Raw genomic sequence first — 21,387 nt, 5'->3', positions numbered from 1 at the left:
ACCAGCTATCACTGTGTTTCTTCTTTAAGGCTGCTTTTAAAATATTTTTTCCTCCTGGTATTATATTTGAACATCTTTAAAAAAAGTGTCACTGCCGGATGGATTCTCCAAAGAGATCTGCAGGTTCCCTGAGGGCAGCAACAGAGAGAGGACCCCATGCAGAGCTTCTGCTGTGCTCCTGGCTGTAGAGAAAATATCTAAACTGCTTCCGTGCTCTGTGGGCCCACCACACTTGGACCCAAACAGCCCAGATGAAGTGCTCAGCTGAAGATAAACCCTTCTTTGAAACTGAAGAATCCTTTAAGTTTGGGCCCACTGACATCAAAAGAGGGAGCTGGATGTGGCAGTGATAATTTCGAAGCTTCTCATTTCTAGTAATTTCAGGTTAAGTGATTACTTTTGGTGCTGTTAGATTACAAAATAAATTCTGCTGCTGTGTTACGCTTTACTGTTTTCTTGTTTTAATAGCAGTATCTGCATGCCACTAAAACATTATGGGAGTTTACCACAGCAGATTTGTTTACTCGCAGCAAGATTGATGTTCCCAACTCTGTAGTGTAGTCTTTGTTCTTTTATGCCAAAGGAAGTGGCAGGGGTGTATCTTTCAAGCTAGAATGCAAATCCATCAGCATTTCCTGGGAGATTATTTGAAAAAAGGCTTATAGTTAGGATAGTTAAAATAGAAAAAAAAAGAGGTGGATTTTGTTCAACTTCCTTTTGAAAGGTTGAGTAACTTCTCGTAAAAATATACTCTACCTCTGGTGAGATACCTGAGACACCAGGGGAGTCCTAATCAGGTCTTTAAATGATGAAATTACTGATTAGGGTTTCCCAGTTGACATTCTTATGTTTCTGTATGGTTAGCCTTGTTGTTGACAAACAGATGCTTCTTTGGAGAGATTCTCAGGTGAGTCTTATTTTATGTATCTATTTTTTCGTACCCATATGGTAAACTGATTCCTTTTTTCCTCTTACAGTAATAATCTGCAGTTTCCTGCAGCAGAGGAGGGTAATTTTGAAGTATAGTCAGTGTAACTTTAGGAAGCAGGCAAAAGGAAGGTGCTGTGGTTTGCGATAATATTTGAGAAATGCTGAGTCCTTCTGTTCTAAAAGCAAACGCAGTTGATGAAGACATTGGAAAAACTATAGATGTTCATTATATTTGTTGGGGAGGGTAATTGTCCATAGTTCATGTTGTCTTGAGAAGGCAGTGGTGTGGCTAGTTTTGGAGAAGTTCATGTTAATTCTCTTTTTAAATGAGTATTTCTTTTTCCTGGAAATAAAAAATAAATAAAGTGGCATAGTTAGATCAGTTTACTGTTTGATGAAATTCCAGAATACCACATTTCTAAGACAAGTTTTTTAGCACAAGTTTGAAAAAATTGATTTGTTTTTACAAAAACTTTGGAAGCTGGACCACAGAGCTTAGCGGCCAGTAGCCTGGTGGGTGTGAGTATGCTGCAGACGATAGTGCGTTACTTAATAAGTTTCTAACCTTGGGAAGGTCCCTCATATTTGGGACCCTCACGCTGAACCCTGATTATGTCAGTGAGAAGACAGACATTGTGTTTGAGGTTCACCATATTTAAACACAGCTCATAATCAGAATGAATTTTACCTCTGGCAGATCACTTTGCTCTCTCTGTTCTGCTGCAGCTACCCCTTTCTAGTCCTTTTCTTCCTTACCTGGATGCCTTATTAGTATGATTTGAGGGAACCTTTCCTCCCTTTTTTCTGCTAGGGTCTCTTGAGCTACTAATCAGCCTGAGATCAAGATAAGACTACCAGATCTCCCTTTCCCTCTGAAGTTCTCATCTATTTGCTGTCATTGCATCCCGTCTTTGCTGTTTCTTCCAATTCAGTGTGTTTTAGTGGGTCCTTTTTATTTTCAACGGGCTGCTTTTCTACATAGTGCTTGATATCAACTACTTCTACTACTGCTAACTCAAGGTTCATAGCCTGTGTCCACGTTGTGCATCTTGTTCATCATACAGGTGTTGATCAGTCTTTAACTGGATAGTGATATCATTCTTAGTGCCCTATTTACATTGTATTTTAAAATAGAGCCTTTGAGCTTTCTGTTTTGCTGCTATTTGTGCTAGAGAAAGGAGAGGGTGTCATTTCATCTTCCGAACAAAAGAGAGTTAAAGGCTTTGCTTGACAGAGGAATTTCACTCATTAATAAAACAAAGGCAGAGACACATATTAGAGGACAGCAATAAACTGTTAACAATCAGGTAAGATTTGTAGATTAATATTATAGTTCTTATTTTCATCTTTGCAAGTTGCAAATAATATACACGCTTTCTGGTATGGCCTATTTTTTGAATCAGTTTTGCAACTTCATTTTTTCCTACTAGTTTACATTTTTATAGAAACTGGTTTGGGGTTTTTTTTAAACCAGAGACTGGGTAAAATATTATTCTAATAGTTTAACTGTTAGTTTCTCGCAGTTTTACTTTTTTTTTTCTGAGAGATTTCATCTCCTGCACAGAGCCTAATTACTAAAGTTATTACCATTTCTTCCTTGCTAAGTCTGTGTTTAGCTCTGCAGACCAGAATTGAATTCTCAACAATGCTCAGTGTGATTTGTGCTAACCATCATTATAAAGCAGGCTTCAGGCTGGCATAACAGATTGCCCAAGATGCATCCCATATGGATATTGAGGCAAAGTTATAACTAAGACTCTTATATCATAGCAGTGTCTCTCTCCCTTTTCCTTTACTTCTTCCTTGAGTATCGCATTGTCTTGCTTCTTGCTAGGCTGTCAGTCAGAGGCTGATATGTTTTAGGTTGGTGAGTGAAGTAAGTGCTCACAAACCTTGAACAAGAGATCCACAACTAATGCTCAGTGTCTGTTGCTTATTGAGAAGAGTCAGTTTATGCTGAAGTCTGGATGTTAACACCAGTTTAGCCTTTTGTGCATACAAAATTTTCTACCTACCACTTCCTTATGGACCGCAGCCGTCTCAGTGGGAAGAGATTTAAATTTCTTTCCTGTAAGTGTTCCTGATAACTTAAGAAAAAACAACTACTCATGGTTGATTTAATGGATGTTCTGCCTCTTTAGAAGGGAATTGTGTGACCTTTCTCTGCACACCTGTTGATAGATTTTCTCCTTTCCAAGTTAGGAAAATGCACTTTTCCTCTAAATGTAGAAATGAAAACTCAAGCTGAAAATCCAACGTTTTAAGGGAATATGCAACTAGCATCCATTTCTTCCATGAGAAGAGTAAAGCAACCTCATGAAGAGGAGAGGCTGAATTGTTGCCTTGAATTGGAAATCATCAGCTCAGTAGAGGGGCTTTTACCTGACCAAGCAATTGCCTGTTGTCAGACATGTCTCTTGTCATTGATGTTGCCTAAATAAGCTGCAGGGTAACTGCTGCCACAGGCATGAGGATGGCTGATGACACGAGGTGACTTGAAGAAAACTCTGTCAGAACACTGAAGTGTCGATGGGTTAAAGCGTTTAGTGAACCAAGAAAAGAGCAAAAGTGAAATGTATAGATCCAGTTTTATAGGGGTGGAATTATACCGGATTAGTTTGGTTTGGGTGAATAAAGAACTGGATTTTTTTGTTAAAAGGAGTGGAAAGATGTGAAGAAATGAAAATAATTACTGAAGAAGTATTTTACTGTTGTTGAAGAAAGTGGAAAAATATAGCTAATATATAAACTGTCTTTTGTTATTATTGACTACTTGACTTTACACTTGCTTTTTCATTCTTCCTTAAGACCAAAACAAGCTGTTTACTTTATGTTTTGTTTTTAAATGTGAGATCTTTGTAGGCATGGAGCTCTTCTCCTGACTTCAACAGTGTGGGTTTTTTTTTGTTGTTTTTTAAACCTGTGGACACCAAATGGAGAAGAAAGGTGTAGACAACATGTGAATGTATTATTTAGATGGCAATGAACCTTTTTTTATTAATATGGGGAGGAAAGATAAACTACTTGCTTTTTTAGCTGTATATTCACCTATTACGAAGGCTGGGCAGGTAGACTGATCTGTGCAGCGACATCTTCCAACCCTCCCCTTTTAATTCAGTATTTTCCTTGTAAACAAGAACAGAGCTGTTGAATTATGTTTTCTAGTGTTTGCTCATCTAAACAGCCTCTGTCCCATGGAGTCAGATGCACAGATAAGGATTTACGGAAGGCACAGGCTACGGTGTCTTTTCCTTTATTGCCTGGCATTGGTGTGAGTTAATGTAGTGAGTGTCCATTTGACAGAGCAGCCCGTTCTCCCATCATGGCCAGCATCAGAATTGGATCTATTGCTGAGGTAATTTCCTTGTACCAAGGGAGCTCATTGGTGATCTTTGGAGAGACGAAGCTGATAGGAGAGAAGGGTATTCCTGGTAACCATTGTCTTGAAGACTTTTCATAGAATGTGTGAATTTTGATATTTGACTGTCAACAAGGTTTTAAATCTGTGTATGGTGTGTTTTGCTGCAAAGTCCTTCTTGCTAAAACCACTGTTTTCAGTATGTTAAAAGAAAAGAGGTAGTCTAAGATGTGTATGACAAAGAACCCTAACTTTCTGTATATCAGCTAAGGAATTGTTTGTAATTTACCCTGTTTCCTATCTTATATTTAGTACAGGAAATGCATTGGGATGTTTTATTATATAAAAGATCAGTTGATTTTCATTTTGGTAATATAAAAAATATTTTGGTTGTTGATTTCTCAAGCATATCTTTAATGTTACAAGATAGGCATGCAAATACTCTGATCCATAAATAAGTAATAAATTCCTTTTAACTGTTAATATTTTTATTTTTAAAATACTTATTGATTTGGGAGGGGTGGGGGTGTGTTTGATTCTGTTGCTTATCTGATAATTTAAATCCTAGTTGAATTATGTTGCCAGATTGTCTTTAGAAGGGCATGAAGTCAGCACACATGCTTCAGTAATATCTGGTTGTTTTACCCTTATGTTTCCAGTTGGCAATTTGAAATTATGGCTTCAACTGCACTTTAAATATGTGATAATAGCATGTGTTTCTAATAAGGGCCAGCACCATTTTGTTCAGATTGTGTGAATGGTTGTCACTCATATATGACAAATGCACCTTCATCCGCTTCTTTGATGGCCCCCTAAAAACCATACCCTCAAATCAGGCCGATGAAATTAGCTGCTGTGTAAATTGTGTGTCTGAGTGGTTCATTATCTAATCACCGTCAGAACCACAGTGATAAAGTAGATTGAAACAGGGACGAGGTCTGCCAGATGATTTCAGGCCTTTTTTTCTAAGCCCTGTTTCCCTTGGAAACACTAAGACTCATTCTGAACTTCAGAATTCTTTGTCTAGAACTTTTTTTTTTTTTTTCCTTAATGCATAAAATTGGTCAGCCAGTGAGGGCTGCCAGGGTGATTTGTAAGGTTTTCTTTGCATGAGTCTCTTAGTCGTTACCCTGTGTATTAAAATGTTCTGCAATGTTCAATTTAGCTGCTGTGTTTGCTACTGCTATGTTAGATAGTGCTAAATGCAGTGGCACCTGTTTTCAAGAAAGTGCCTTAGCCTCTTCCTATTTAGAAGAAACTCTTAAAAGACGTGTTAGTGTTCTCTTGAAATGGCAAAGATCTATGCTTTATATGTATATGTATAAAGCTTTAGTTCTAGAGTTGATTATGCAAATTAACAGACCAAAAATAGTGATTTTATAGACAATGTTATATACAAGGTGATGCTTGTATATGGGCACTATGACAGACCTACTGACTTTTCTTTTTAATCTCAAACTCTCGTGACTCTTAATAGTATGTTATGAATCTATATTTCTTGTCTTTTTATCTTAATATGTAATCTAAGTGTTGTTTTGTTTTAGGAGCATTTGAAGATGATGATATCACTCATGTTGAAGGAAGCGTAGATCCTGTTCGTGACATTGAAATAATACATGAGGAACTTAGACTTAAAGATGAGGAGCTGATCATGCAGAGTATAGACAAGCTTGAGAAAGTAGCTGTAAGAGGAGGAGACAAAAAATTAAAACCTGAATATGTAAGTATATGACATATAAAAGTAGCTCATTGGGAACTCTATTGATTTGAAATTTTTGTTATTGTTGGGTTTTGTTATTGTTCTCCCACATACAAAACACTACTACTATTTTTATGTGTATTTTTGTTGAAAAATTATTAGAATGTATTATTTTCTCTTTTGACAATGTAAGATTTCACTCATAAAGCTAATAGTAATTTTTAAAATGTAGCTGTTATTTTCTTGCTGACACAGCTTTATTTAATTGCCAATGCTTCATCAAACTTACATCAGTGTTTAGTTGTAATTCACAGCCCAGCAGTCACTCCTGAATTATTTTTGCTGTTAAGTTCTACTATGATGTTGATACTTGTTTCTCCTCCTGCGGCCACCAAGTGAATATATTTTCTTGATGTGGTTGCACTTAGTGTCTTTTAGTGCCTGTTAAATGAAGACTGCTAGTTGAAATTAATTTTAGAATGTTGTTGTGTAAAGCTGCTTAAATGAGCTCAATTATCACAGGGTAGCAGTGGTGTTTCTTTGTAAACTAGAAATGTATAATAATTATCAACCTCAAATAATATTTTTGTAAATGGTTACTTTACTGCCACTTGACTTTTGAGTCTTCCAGTAGTCTAGTAATTAATTTTTCTTTATTTAATTAATCTTCTATAAATATTTCGGGTGGTATATAAAGAGCATTCTCTAATAATTACAGCTGTGAATTGATGTGGAAATGGACTGTTTATACTTTGAAATTAAGTAGTAAAACTAAAAGCTCCCATAGCTTTTTTACATAGTGAGTAGTAACAAAAACATTGTCATGTCAGTGCTGGTGTTTCATTTTGTCAGTATTGAAGTGCAATGAGATTTGTTGGCCCTACCTTCTGTTTGGAATAGGAGCTGAAAGTGAACATCCCTCTCCAAAATGTTCATCTTCCTGAAGCAGTGTTAAAAAGCACTTATTTGGGAGCTTCTGTTGGTGAAGAACTAGTCTTGATCTGACTTGAAAAGTGTTTTATTCCATGATTGATCTAATCCAGAAAAAACAGTTATTGTTAGATGATTTGAAGGCTTTCATGTAAGCCCGGAGAGAGAGAAGAGGGTGTTCTTTGTTTAAGGTCTTATCTGACATGTGTCGACCCAGCCTTTGGTACATGTGGGCAGTGATATTTATTTTTTTTACGAAAGGTTGCACCTCCCTAGAAGCTTATGCCTACAGTTTCAAATAGCATCCACATGGTCTTTTACCTTTTAATTAATCTTAAAGAAAGGGGCAAGCAAGTCCATAACAAATTCAAAGTTCAGCCTAAGGCTAAATAAGGCATAGATAGGAGACTATGAAAATGAGGAGTATTGTGATGCTGTTCTGCCCAAGTCTTGAGCTCTCCTCACTCACTTTATTGAACAGATGTGTTTGGAAACAGCTTTGCTTGGCTCCTCGTGATGGAGGCATTCCTGTTCAGTTTTTGAGTGTACCTCTCTGGATGCTTTGAAGGTTTCATACTATGCTCTGTGTTCCTCCTGTGCTAAGGAAGAAGTCAGCATTTCTCTGATTGCAGAGAAACACAACTGAAATATATTTTAAATAAAATTCCTAATAGATGTTGTTTAACTGTAATGGGTGATAGGTACAGTCACTGTTGTATGACAGAGCTACTCGTGCTCAATTTTAACTACAAGAAGTTGGTATGTGTTTGAAAACGGAAAATTTCAGATTATTCTCAAATCAAGGGAGATGGTAAGTAAAAGCCTCAAATGTAGAAAAGCAATTTAATTGAAGTAAACTTTATTAACCTGTCTTTATCCAGCTTCAGTTTCTCATCCTTCTCTTTGCCTCTTCCTTTGGTCTCCTCCTAATTATTACTTCATCTGTAGTTTATCCATGTGTTCGTAACTTACACTTTTCGTCATTCCTTCTTTTTTTTTTTTAATCCTTTCTTTATGAACACGTGCCCAGAAAACACCAGATTCTTGAAGTTGTATTGCTCTGCCACTTCTGTTCTTGGTAATACCTGTTACACTTGACCAATCCTTTGTTTCATGAAAGGGGTGGCTGAGCAAAATGGAGCAGCACATATTAATGCTCCCCTTGAGACAAAGGCTGCGTGTAGGAACTACAGTCACTGGAGAATCTCTTCAGGCAAGTGCTGTAGCACATCACATCTGAGAGTCCTGCTGATCTTGGACCTTCTTGCTTGTCTTACTTTGTGACTTGTATGCTTGAATTGTAAGGTAGACAGTAGACCTGAGTGAAATGGTCTTTTTAAATTGGTAAAGACCTGTGAAAACTGCCTGGGTGCTTTTCTGTTCTTCGTAAATAAATTGCTAGGCCTAGTTACACAGCTTCTTCAAAGAGATTTGTGTAGTTGTAAGAGTATAAGAGCAATTCTTTGGCTTTTCCAGCCTCTAAATGGGTTTATTTAGATGTTCAGCCACTGCGTAGTGAGACTCTCCTCTACGGTTTGTTTTGCCTCTTTAACGCTTTGTGTTGCAGATGAGGCCGATGGTTGCATATATGTGTGTATGTGTACCATATGATTAACTGTGTAGTTAATGACTCATGGATCCAGGAGAGAAACAATAGGGGATTGGTGAACAAAACAGTTGAAGATGATGCCTTCCTAAAGCAGGAGCCAAATGTTACTAGTGTATTTTGGCTGTTTGATTATTCTGCACCTCCAGAAGCTGTTGCATTTTGCAGTTGCCTTGCTGGGCACAGAGCGAGTTCCCTGTCCAGCATAATTTTTAATGTTGTTTCTGTCCAGCTTGTGGCTACTGTTTAAGACTTCCTTTTCCCAGAGCAGAAAAGTCATTAAGAGACAGTATAGACTGGAATTAATACTTTTTTTCCAAACACGTTGTATTAAAAAACAAAAGGGGTGAGCAGAAAGGGAGGGGCTGGGAGAGAACTTCTTATGATTCAGGATTTGCCTTTTAAAATTATTTATCAGCATCATACATAGTCATTGCTAATATTCTGTTCATTCCTTAGCACAGAGGTGCACAACAAATGGCTCTTGCCTGTGCTCTGAGTGTTCCCAGTCATTTTCCCATTTATGAAGACTAGGAGATCACAGAGGAAAAAAGTTGGTATTTGTAGGTTGGTTTTGTTTTTAAGGCACAATGTTAAATTTTAGTCTCTTTTTCATAGTTTTCCCATCCTTTTGGTAGTAAAGACACTTGAGAATTTTTTGAGAGTTTTAACTGGTTGAGAGTTGTGAAAGTTCTGTGGTTCATTCAGATAAAGCTGTTGCAAGCTTTCTTAACCTGCATTGCTTTCAGACCTTTCACTGACTTGCTTGCTTCTGGTGAAGAAAACCATCTAGCACTTGAATTGCATTTTTCGTTTCTTTCCACTTAAATTTTTGAGACAACTTTGTCCATTGAGTAAGAAAACTATTTAAGGTTAGGGAAAGAAGAAGGTGAGGAAGGTAATAAATACTATTGATCTTGGTGAAGTATGGTTTTCCATTGCTAGTTTGCTGAATATAACAACCTTAATTTGAAAGCTAAGGAAAAGTAACTGATTTCAGAGAGGCTATAATCTCTGTGTGACCTGTGTAAACTTACTGTTGACATCAAAGGGGATTTCACTGTGTGATTCATGGAACCTAATTGAAAGTAGAAGTCATTCTTTTTATTTCATAAATATGAATTGCCTGCTTTAGAGGATTCGCTTTATCAGTAAACCTCAGCAACTGTAATGTGATAGTGTGAAATCTCCAAATGGTTTAGGAGGAGGAAAAGAAGAATTGTCAGTCTGTATCAGTAAACAGCTCTTAAATCTGATATTTGTATTTGATTGCTCGTCTTTTTGTGCGTTTATTCTAACTTGTTCATTATCATTTTTCCTTTGCGTAAGCTCACATTGCATACAGCTGCTAAGTTCACCTTTGTGCAGTGACCTGGCTTTGCAGTTGAATACAGTATTACCTGTTCTTCCTGTCTCTCAGAGGATTGATTTCTCACTCTGCTGTCAGCAGAAATAAAATAGCCAACTGCTGCTAAGGAGCCATCAATGAAATAATTTTCAAGTTGTACTTAAAAATCAATGACACAATATGGTCCAAGATAAGCAACATGTAATGTTGACATAGCCTTGGAATAGCTTCCTTTACATGTCCATTTTTGTCTGTATTGCAAGTGTTCTCACTGCCTTCTTAGAAATGATTGTCTGCTTTTATTAAGGGTACTGTTCTTTCACAGTGTACCTTTTAAGTATTATTTTGGCTATAACCTTCTAAAGAGATAATATAGAATAAAAGCACTCCTGTTATTTGCATGTATTGAAACAGTGCAAATATAATTTCAGAAAGCAGAGTATTTTTGATAGTGTCTGCAGAGACATGAGAAGGATGTTGAGTTAAACTTTATTGTTAGCTTATTATTCATCTGTCATTTTGGATAGCAGAAGATTTTGAAGTAAAACTTAAATATGTACAAATTTTAGAACTTGTTTTAAAAATATGTATTAATTTATGGCATTTTCAGTCCTGGAAACAAAAGTCTTCAAATTTGTACAATACAATATAATTAAGTGAACATTGTTGCAGTATTCTCTTTCATTACCTTTCCTGTGTGTTTCTGTTCTTGTCTTTAGAGACTGATCCTCTGCAGTAGATAGCTATTCCTCCAGCTTTTTGTTGGTGCACTGAATCTTGAATTCCAGCACAGAATAATTCTTAGTGGTAGTGGTATTGTGATTTATATATCTGACCACAAGAATATTACTTGTCGTTGAATTCACGCAGATTATCAATGTTAGTGATATGAAGACAAAATTTTTAGGTCAGTATCAATGTCCTCAGTGTTTGAGCTTCCAATTTTCAGTTGAAAGGTGGTTTTTACAGTAGGTCAGGATCAATGTTCACTGCATTTGAACTTCCAGTTTTCAGTTGAAAGAGTGTGCTTTTACCAGTCCTGTGACATATCTGAATTCCATTGTTAAAGTCAAGTCTGACAATTTTGAAATAAGATCAGTTTTCCAGATCAAACATATTTTGTAAGATCAAGGTAATTGCAATTATGAGAAGAACAGTTATAGATCCATTTTTAATGATGTGGTACCAGAAGCATCTGGTCCTTATTTAAAGTACAAGAAAGGCATCAAGCTTTGTTTTGTTACTGTGATTGGTGATGAACTAATAATAAATACAGTGACCATAGGCATAAAGTGTAAGTATCTGTCGGCATATGTGTACTATGAGTAGTAAAGCAAAATCTTTCTAATGATGTTTTAAGTAGCTTTAATCCCTTTCTTCTTCCTCCCTTCCATTTAATCTCTTGGTTCTGTCGTGATAATACAGTAACTGTTTGAAAGATGTTTTTTTGTTAATTTAAAATTAACAATACAGTGTAGGAGATACTTCACAAAAAGAAGAGAGCTGGAAGATTAAGTTTCTTCTTGTTACCAATATATACTAGGAGAAAACAGGATGAAAAATCTTTCTCTCCTGCAATATTCTGATGAATGAGATGGTGCCGAGCGGGATTCGCTGACCTCGTGTTGCAAGTGCTTGCCAAGAGTTCTCACGGATGGATGAACTCCTATATCCTCTATCTGATGATGTCAGTTGGGAATTTTCACCTTTCTTTCATTCCAAGTTGAAGATAAATACAGAATACAGCAACAAATCGGTTTTTGTGGGTTTTGTCTTTTTTTTTTTTTTCTGGTTTTCCTTTTATGAGCAAAGTTTGAGAGACCAGTTTGTTTCACTGGAGGTGGAAGGAAAGGAGCAGCATACACGTACACTGTTGACATACTTTCTGCTGATGGCTGTTACAGTTAGTAACTTAAATGTTAAATCATAGGGAATCAAGAAAATATTTATATTCTTAATGCATATAATTATGCCTAAAATCTTTAGTGGACCATTTACTGTGCTTAATGTGGTATTTAGAGGAAATTAAAGTTCATTCTGGAGAACATTTTGAATGTAACAGGAAAATATTCATGGCAGATGTTTGTGAGTTAATCGGTAGTAAAGCCTGACTTAAAAGTACGTAATGTGTAAATGCACGTTTGGATTTCTTTTGTTTTTATCAGTAGACAGAGAGAAGTCAATGCTTGAATACTTTCTGTCAAGGCTAGTCTTTCCTGTGTAGGTTTGAACAGTGGCTTAAAGTAATTACTTTTGGAAATAAAGTCTGTCTGGGTATGTCTAGATCCAAACCATGGTATAATTCTTAAGCATTATATACATTATATATATGAATAGTTTTGTTCTGAAAATGAAATCTTTTTCAGTTGTCTTTACTTGCATCTGGACCAAATATTTTCACACATGGATTTATTTGGAAATAAGTGTATATAGACTAAAGCAGTAAGAAAAGTTTAACGGAAGTATTGGTTTACTTTTCTGTGCACTTTCCCTGTTCTGAATTTCTGAACAGCTAGAAATAATCACTTGTAGATAGATTGCTTTCTGTGTTCTTGCTTGCTTGCTTCTTTGAGAAGCTACAAGAGACTATCATTTTGTGTTTAATGCCTTAGAATCCCAAAGGATGAGCTACACAGGAGGATTTGGGGATTATTGACATGAATTACATCGTCAGTAATGCTTATAGGATGTTTTGGGTGAAAGTACTTGTTATAGTTTATAAACAATATTGGTGTCCAACTCTGAGTAAATCTTAGATAATGTACTGCTTGTGCTGGCTCTGTTAGAAGATATTGAACAGAAGAAAGGGTAGCGCCATTACTTATCCCATTGAATTTTTGTTCATGTCAGTGAGCAAGGGACCTGTAAGAGATTAGACATTGTTTTGTACCACAGAGGAGTTCATTGTCACTCCAGTTGATGCAGTACCTGGCTTGTTCTCTTTCTTGTACCCAGCAGCTACAGCTTATATAAGCACTTAACACAATTGAAAAACACAATCTAGCCTTTTTTTTTTTTTAACTGTAATATTTGTCTTAATTGTCCCTTAAAAATACTATTGCTTCTAAACTTGTTTTTACAATAAACTCTTACTTTGTTGCTTTAACCTCTTTCAAATCACCAGAAATTGCGAGGAAAAGCAGAGAGCTGAGGCTACACTGAATAGAACTGAAAAAGATTTCCTAGGAAAGCCGTGAATGGGAGGACTGTGGGCAGAGTGCATGCTATACACCTTGTATTAACAAGGAAATTGATGTGCACACAGTAAATTGGTTTTGGTGCAGCACGGTTTAACTAGTTTGAGTACTCTTTACCTCAAATAATGTAGCACTCTACCTGAAAATTCATCATAGCTATTTTGAAGGCCAGATGAAATACTAATTATTAGCTAGTTTGAACTCTTGCATATCCCAGTTTAATTGTCACAACTGAGTTATAAGAAAATGTATCTCTTAGGGGAAAAAAATAACCTTTATGGAAATATTTTCTAGCTACATAAATTACTGAAACTTGCATAAACTGTGTCAGTGATTAATTATCTTTACTGTTCAGAAAAAAGACACAGCTTTAGTCTGTATTTGTCAAGCTTCAACTTTGAGCCATTTGATTTCTGTATGCTAGTGTGAAGAATGCTGTACTATGTGATTTTTTTTTCTAATTATGTATATGAAATGAAATGCAGTAAGAATAAAAGCATGAGATTTAAGCACACTGAGTCTTCATGTGTAAGTACTTTTTTCAAAACCTCTTATTTTTCTCCAGTTTTTTAGTATTTCAACAGGGGTAAGTTCAGAATTACTTACGTTGGACATGAGCCTATTTATATACTCAAAGACTGTAGTAGTTGTTTAGTTATAGTACAGTTCATTTGTTTGTGACCCTCGAGTCTTCTCAGAATGACTGTTTTTGCAAGGGGGAAGTCCTCTGTCTGGGAAAAGACTGTATCCACCCTCCCTCCCAAGTGTATGAACTTGGATTTGTTATATTAAAAGACATTGTTCGCTTTCACTAAATCTGTCTAGGAGTTCTGGCCATTACACAGATGACTCACATCAGTTAGTAATTTACTGTTCTCAGAATCTGTGTCATTAATGAAATGTTTTTTAAGCTGTTGATGAAAGGTGATGACTAGTGAAATGCAAATAATTTGTTTGGAGTGCCACCAGAAACACACTTATTGGATTTTCTGTTTACAGTTACATTCCAAGACTTACTGGTTTAGGTGGTGTTGACTGCGTTTAGTGTATGCAGTGGTTTATTTCAATTAAATACCTTACGTCACTGAGCCAGATTCCTTAAGGGAATCTGAGTATATTAATTATGCACTTCTACTTTCATTATTGATATGCTATGCTGTTGGACTTCTGTATGAAATGAGAGGAGCTAACTAAGAGCTACAGGTAACGTTTTAGGTACTCTTACCTTTTCTGAGGAGCAGAGCAGTGAAAGCTGTAGAATTTTGACAGTGGAAAGTTTTAATAAACAGTTTTTAACTGCTTTTGACGTGTTCAGAGGGAGTTGGTCAGTTAGTACATCTTGAAAGTTTTGAAAGGAACAAATAAGGTGCTGAGAAACCCTCCATACTGCCAGAACCATCTCCTTTGGTGGAGGGGAAAAAAGCCTGCTGTACTCACAGTTATTCTTTGTATTAGCAGTGGCTTTTGCACTGCCTGCAGGATCACGGAGAATTCACTTGCACTTTGAAGTGTGAAGTGATAATCCTCACAACTGCTTACTTCTTTATTAAATTTGCGGAAGTTAATTACGTGCGCTGATAATTTACAACAAAAACCTCACAATTCTCTGATGCCAAGTAGGCAAGTGAGTTTTCTAAGCTTCACTTTAGTCCTTCATGCCGTAAGAATTTGGCATTGGCGCACGTTATGATTATCATCCATCCAGAGAGTTTATTAATGTATGCACATTTTTCTACACAGTAGTGTCTCATGAGCTTGTCTTGATGGATCTCCTAAATGCAATTTAAATGTATTTCTTTATATTATGTTATACTGTTGGGACTTACTATTAATAAGTCTTGCTTAACATTCGTAGGTTGACTACTTCCTGCCTTTGGAAAATGAGAGCAGGACATAAATTAAAATCATTGCATTTCATATGGCTAAATATAATAAGTATTCACATGTGCCACGTACATTGCCAAGGATATGGTCAGATATTAACTGATGTTTAAAACGTTCGTGTTTGATTTTCATAAAGTTTGCTGTATTTCATATGCCTTGACAACTGTAATTAAATCGGATTTCGGAAGGATTTTGGAGAGCTTTGTAAATAGTATTTGCTATGGTGTTGCTAGCTGAAAAACAGAATAAGAATACCCCTTTGGTCAAACCAGAAGTGGATCATTCTGCTGGTGACAGATTGACCTCGAAGTGTGCAACTGGGGAGGCTGGATCTAATAAAACAAAGTGGATCATTGCTCTGTATTCTGTTATTAAGCATCTTGGAGTTAACTAGAGTAGTGATTAGATGGGTTTAAATGACTGTTACAGTGATAGTAAGGATGAAAAGGTCAGTTCATACTCTTTCACCAGGCCTAAATGGGAGCAATTTAAAAACTGATAATGGTGCCATATGAGTTATAACCCAAAAATGTGCTTTTTGTGTTTGTTTTGAGTATTGGGGCAGCTGAGTGAGACGTGGAAATAGTTGCCTTCCTTCATTTTGCCACTCGTGTTAATGATTTCTTGTTAAGGGATCATATTAAATCTCATTTAAGTGGGACGTCACCATTGATACAGGGGAATCTGAGTTCATCTGTCTCTTTTTATTGTTTCTGGACTGACTGCCTTACATTCTGTTATGTGCAATTGCCCAGGTAGTCCATAAGAGAAAATTTTACTTTGACATTGAATAATTATTTCCACAATTTTTCTTTGCGTCTTACTGCTTCATCAGCTTCAGACATAATTGTTGTATTTGCTTATAAGCTTCCATCCTTTTATCTAAAGAGTGTTTTCCAATACTTTGCCACCTTCTCTGCAAAACCAAAATTAAATTGCAAGTATACAGCAGTTGGTTCTTCCCAGCATATTCAGTTGTTGGTCAGCACTCCCTGTGGAAGTTAGCCATGCAGTGACTCCCTTAGAACAACAGTTGCAAACAAAATTGAGTCAGGTCCCTAAATGAGAACTCTGAGAAATTAGGTCTGTGCCAAATGGGTTTAAATGTGTCAATGTAGGTAGCAGATGAATGTGGAAGAGAAGTTCTGATTGGCAAACTTTGTTTGCTGTGGTGATGCCTGAAATTTTTTTGGAGGTTCCACATGTTGTAGTTACACTTACAAAATGATTAGACAACAACTCATTGCTGCTTAACCCTAAAAGATTGGCTTTGGTAACTTGTGCTACAATGGTTTTTTTCTGTAATTGACTCCAGTTTATATATGACAATGCGTTGCTCTTTGGGGGTAACTGTAGTGTTGAAAGCCACGTGGCAGGTGCCTTTAGAATTACTTTAAAACCTGAAATAGTGTGTAATCAAAATTCCTTCACTGATGAACAGGAAGCTTGGAGACTGTGTTGATTTTTATGTATATATTTAAACAATAACTGGAGATGAAGATCTTAAATGAAAAGTACCTATCAGTAGTATTGCTTCTCTTATCTTGTTTATATTGATTAATTAAAAAATGGAAAGGGTTAAAGATAAGATGCTACCACTGTTTTCTTCTTTATGTGTAATCTTGTTGCATGTCTCTACATAAGCTGTTCTGGCCACTCATCATAGTAACCAGCTGGGCCATTTCACCTGCTGGAGCCATTAAAGAGGACTCTCTCCCCCTAGATTAATCCCCTCCGACATTATTTTTTTTGCTCTGACAACTGGAGCAGGCATTCAGAATTTGCAGGTGGCCAGTGTGACGTACATAATTGCCTACAATTTTAGGCAATGAATAAAAATGGTCTACATTACTTGTCAAAGGTTGTATATGCAGTGCCAAGTGAGATCTATGGGAAGCCTTTTAGGGTTTAAAGAACAGTTAATAGCAAAGCTGCACAGTGCTTTTTTAATCATAATGCATTTGTAATATAGCACTTTGATCTTCTCCTTGTAGGAAATGGTGTTATATTAGCCACTTTTAAACATTTATGAGTGAAATTCAGTTATAAGAGAGTAAAAGTGATTATTCTTAGGCAGAACATGTTAGATTTCATTAAAAGTTTTAGCTTGCCCCTTCCTTGTTAAAGTCTGTGGGGAGTCCTCCTCCTGGAGGGTTTCAAATCAGGATCTGAAGATTTAGAAGAGCTTTTTCTTTGTTTTTTTTTCACTAAAGCAACTGCAAGACTAGAAAAGACTAGTAAATACTGATGTTATTTATGGTTGTTTATAAATGTATTCAACTGCATAGCACTAAGTGCAAAAAATGTGTGCTCAACGGTTTAGGGAAGCTTTCCTTGTATATTAGAGGTCTTAGTTCTCTGTTGTATCAATTAGAACTTAAAAAATGCATTATTTAAAGCGCGATCATAAATTATCTACAACAAAAAATCGGCGACTCTAAAATGTACTACTCCTAGAAGAGCTAAGTTTGACCTTTCAGACCCAAGAGCCTTTTATTAACACCTGCCTGTAAGGAGAACCGTGCCACACGCAGCTTTCGGATTCACGACCACAAAACTGATGAGGAAAGGCTTGAAGGGTTCAGTTTGTGTCACTTGCTGTTTGCCGTTTCCATTTCACAGATGATTAATCTTTCTGTGAAGAAAGGCCAGAGAAACAAAGCACATTGGGCTCTTCCTGCAGTTACTCCTTCTGAATGCACACTAGCTTGCTAACTAAAAGGCCTTTAGATTTCCTGCCGAGAGAGATGTTCTGAAAGTGAATGCAGCTGGTTGGAGGTCACCAGTGCAAGGCTCTTGCCATTGTGTAATGGAGGCTTTGGCAGGTTTCATTTTGGGGGGGAGGGAGAAGGTGTTGGCGAAAAATTAATGCGGAATAAAAGGGCTTTGGCCATTTGAATTAATTTCTTGAAGGGTGGATCATCAATAATAGGCTCAATTTCTTTTGCTCACAATTTAAAAAAAAAGATATTTGCTGTGTTTTTTCCCCACCCATTCCCTTTTCTTAATGGCATGTTTATATTGTACGTGGTCTCTCCTGCTGGATGCTGAAATGTCGCATCTTACGGAGTTTGAAAATCAATCTAAAATGTACTGTTTTTTACATATATTTTAAGAGCTCTGCTAATTTTTTTGGTGGTGGGAGATGATACTTGGCTATTGTTCATTTAACTTCCTAATTATGGGATTTGTATCGCTTTAATAATCAATATTGCTCTTCAATGACTTTTAAAGCAACAACTTCTGTTTCTAGGAGAGTAAAAATTTGCTTTTAAAAAATATGATCTAATTTTTGATTTGTGTGTGTGTTTTGAATCTTAATATATGCACGCCTTGTTTATGGGAGAGAATGGTCTGATATCCAGCTGAGTTTTTGACTTTTTTTTCTTGATCTTGTGCAGGACGTAATGTGCAAAATCAAGACCTGGGTAATAGATGAAAAGAAAGCTGTCCGCTTCTATCATGATTGGAATGACAAAGAGGTAGGCTCTAAATATTATCCCATGCATTGACTTCTAATTTTGCTACCTGTTACTGACATTTTTTAAAGTTTTTTTTTTTTTTAGAATTCATATTCATAATGTATTGCATGTTAAATAAATCAGCCGATTCTGTGTTTCAGTGATCTGTATGTTACAATTTAAATCTCTTGCCTTCTCAGACATGCCATGAGGAAAATGATCATAAAATTAATGCAAGTTGGTATAACTCCTTTTTGTAATTACCCTCGTCTATTTTTACTTCTAGATTGATGTTTTGAACAAACATTTGTTTTTTACATCAAAACCGATGATCTACTTGGTTAACCTCTCTGAAAAAGACTACATTAGAAAGAAAAACAAGTGGTGAGTGTGTTCAGGTTTAATATCTAAATTTGTTTCTATTTCATGTTTTTCAATGGTGAGTAATTCCTAGTGCATTAAGATGACCAAGGATGTTAACTAAAATTGGAATGAAAACTAATGTTGTACTTTTGTTACGTGTCTTGCTCCTATTGGTGTACTGCTTGAGTAGAATGCATATGGCGAAAGCCTGAATTAAAGTACAGAATAGAAAAGGATGTTTTCCTTCCTTATATTTTTACATGTTTCTGTTAACTGTGAAAATAGATTTAGAAGTACTGATTTAAATGAATGTATGATTTTATAACTTATGCAATGATGATTGTCTGAACAAGATCTTTTCATTCTGAAAGAATGTCAAATGCCAAGGAACTAAAGCTATATGAGTTGCACAGAAATCTTGCAAACTATGGCAAAAATGCACATTTTAACAGTACTCTTCTGTCTGCAGTTGGGTGCCTGGTTTTCTTGCCAGTGCTTGCTCTTTGCTTATGGTTTACAGGCCTGTTTTGATGGGCTTTAATGCCATGATCAGCGCAGGTTTTAGTCAAGTATTCCTAACATTAATATTATGACTTAAGTACATGATGGTTACAAAATCAGTCTATCAGACATTCGATGAGCTGGATGAAGTCCTAACATGGTAGGCATATGATGGGAATCCGCTGTTGAGAAGTATAGCGTTTAGCATGTCAGTGGAAGATCTAGAAGGGATAAATATTTGGTTTGTGGAAGAGGGAACAGATCAAGTAAGTATACAGTGAAGAAAAATCTGTAGCAGTATATTTAGTTTAAAAAACCCAACCAAACAACAAACCTTTTCTTAGTATTCACATCTTTAAACGCTGTACTTGTGAGATACTTTGAAGATGTATAAACGATGTTTGTGAACACATATATGCATGTAACTCATCCAAACAAATCAAAAGTATGAAAAGCGGAATATCTGAATTCTCCTAAAGTACACCCTCTGTTTCTCCCTGTACTTCATTAAGTACTTAGATGCACATGGTTTCAATTTTCCATTAAAAATTCTCATTTCCATATGATATCAAAGAGTGAGAAGGCTTTAAACTGAAAAATAAACATTCATAGACTGGAAACCAAAACAATAATTAATGTCAGATGGGTAACTCTAGTAAATCATTAGAATAAATTCTGTGAAATTACTGCAACTAAAACTGTCCTTTTGATACTCCAAGACATTTTGTGTTTGTATTAAAGAACAAAATTTAACCTATTTAATAGCAAACCCTCTCAGCCTGAAACACACAATTCAGAATAAACTTGATAATGAATTTAATAATGTAAGCTTTTAATATTTGGCCAAATTTTATAATTTTAAATTAATTCGTTCCTTCTTTGAATGCTTTTTGGGTATGACCATTTAAACATTACAAGTGGTTCTACCCGAGGTAGTCTTTAAAATCAGGTTAGTAGTATTTGCTCTGTTATTGTCAGGTGATATTTTTTCTAAGTACAAATGTTGAGGTTTCCTAAGGTTTGCTGTAACGATACAGACGTGGAAGTTTATGTGAAAATGGATGAGTTGGTTTCCGTGTCCAAAAAAAGTATCCTCGCACCTGTTTTTGGATGATTACAGGTAGAGCTCACTGGCTCTAATTGTACAGTAAATACCATTCCCCAGACCCTAATGGTAGACAGGCTACTTAGGAGACGCCAGCCTGTGATTTAGCTGTCGCCAGTCACCCCATGTTTTTTGTGAGACTAGTTGCGATGATGACATAGTTAAACCCAACTGAAAGCAAATCTTTATATAAATTGCAATCTTTTATTTGTAAAAAAATCAGATGTTTGAGTTAAGGAGTCATATAATGAAATTGTTTAACTGTTTCTATTACAATTAATGATTTAGTTTTTAAAAAGTATACCCACATCTCATGGATGTGAGTATAATTGTAGCTGAAAGATCAAAGCCTGGGTAGCTGAGTGATGTTCCAGAAGAGAATTTACCACATAGCCATTTTCAGTACAGTTTCTGCCTCCTGCTGTTCCTATTTTCCCTCAAGCTAGCCATTGACTACCCCCTGTGCATCCCTGCTCGTAAAAAATGATTGAGGAAGTATTTGTCATGTATTTATGAGTGGGAAACATTGTGTGATAGGGAAAGGCATCTACTAGAACCAGAAAGATTGCCAATTTCTTTCATTCAGCGCTCTACCACAGCTTTAAATCCTCTGTTTATGCAACATAGCTTTTATATTTAAGAGCAGAATAAATGTTTTCTATGGAAGATACCGTTAGGCTTTTGTCATTTGTGTGGTGCAAGCAGATGTGAATGATTAGAATATGTTTTACTGTTAGATGCGACTTAATTTGTTATTTTTGTTATTATTTTGAGAGGTAGAGGTTAATATTTGAAATGCAAGCCACATTTAGACTAATCGTTCAGCTTGAAAAAGTTGATTTCTAAGCTTGATTCATAATATTACTATTAAAAAAGGTAAGATTAATGCAGGAAACAGCAGCAAAATGTTTTCCAAAGACTTTTACAACTATTAAAGTGTTCAACACAGCAAAGGAGAGGAGAGACTTTTTGATTATGGGTAGAGAGGAAAACTAAAATTGCCTT

At 36.0% G+C, this 21,387-nt stretch overlaps 1 protein-coding gene across 2 annotated transcripts in view; it reads left to right on the top strand.

Moving 5' to 3' along the window:
• Nucleotides 1–21,387, top strand: part of OLA1 (Obg like ATPase 1) — a 94,452-nt gene that overhangs the window by 41,058 nt on the left and 32,007 nt on the right. For both annotated transcript variants that reach the window (XM_054069926.1, XM_054069925.1), the window contains 3 exons: nucleotides 5,833–6,008; nucleotides 18,354–18,434; nucleotides 18,700–18,797. In XM_054069926.1, coding sequence (XP_053925901.1) covers nucleotides 5,833–6,008; nucleotides 18,354–18,434; nucleotides 18,700–18,797 — 355 coding nt within the window. The remainder of the gene's footprint in view (nucleotides 1–5,832; nucleotides 6,009–18,353; nucleotides 18,435–18,699; nucleotides 18,798–21,387) is intronic.

This window comes from Cuculus canorus, chromosome 6, assembly GCF_017976375.1.
Source record: "Cuculus canorus isolate bCucCan1 chromosome 6, bCucCan1.pri, whole genome shotgun sequence".
In the NCBI taxonomy this organism is placed as follows: Eukaryota; Metazoa; Chordata; class Aves; order Cuculiformes; family Cuculidae; genus Cuculus; species Cuculus canorus.
This window is presented reverse-complemented; position numbering and strand designations above follow the sequence as displayed.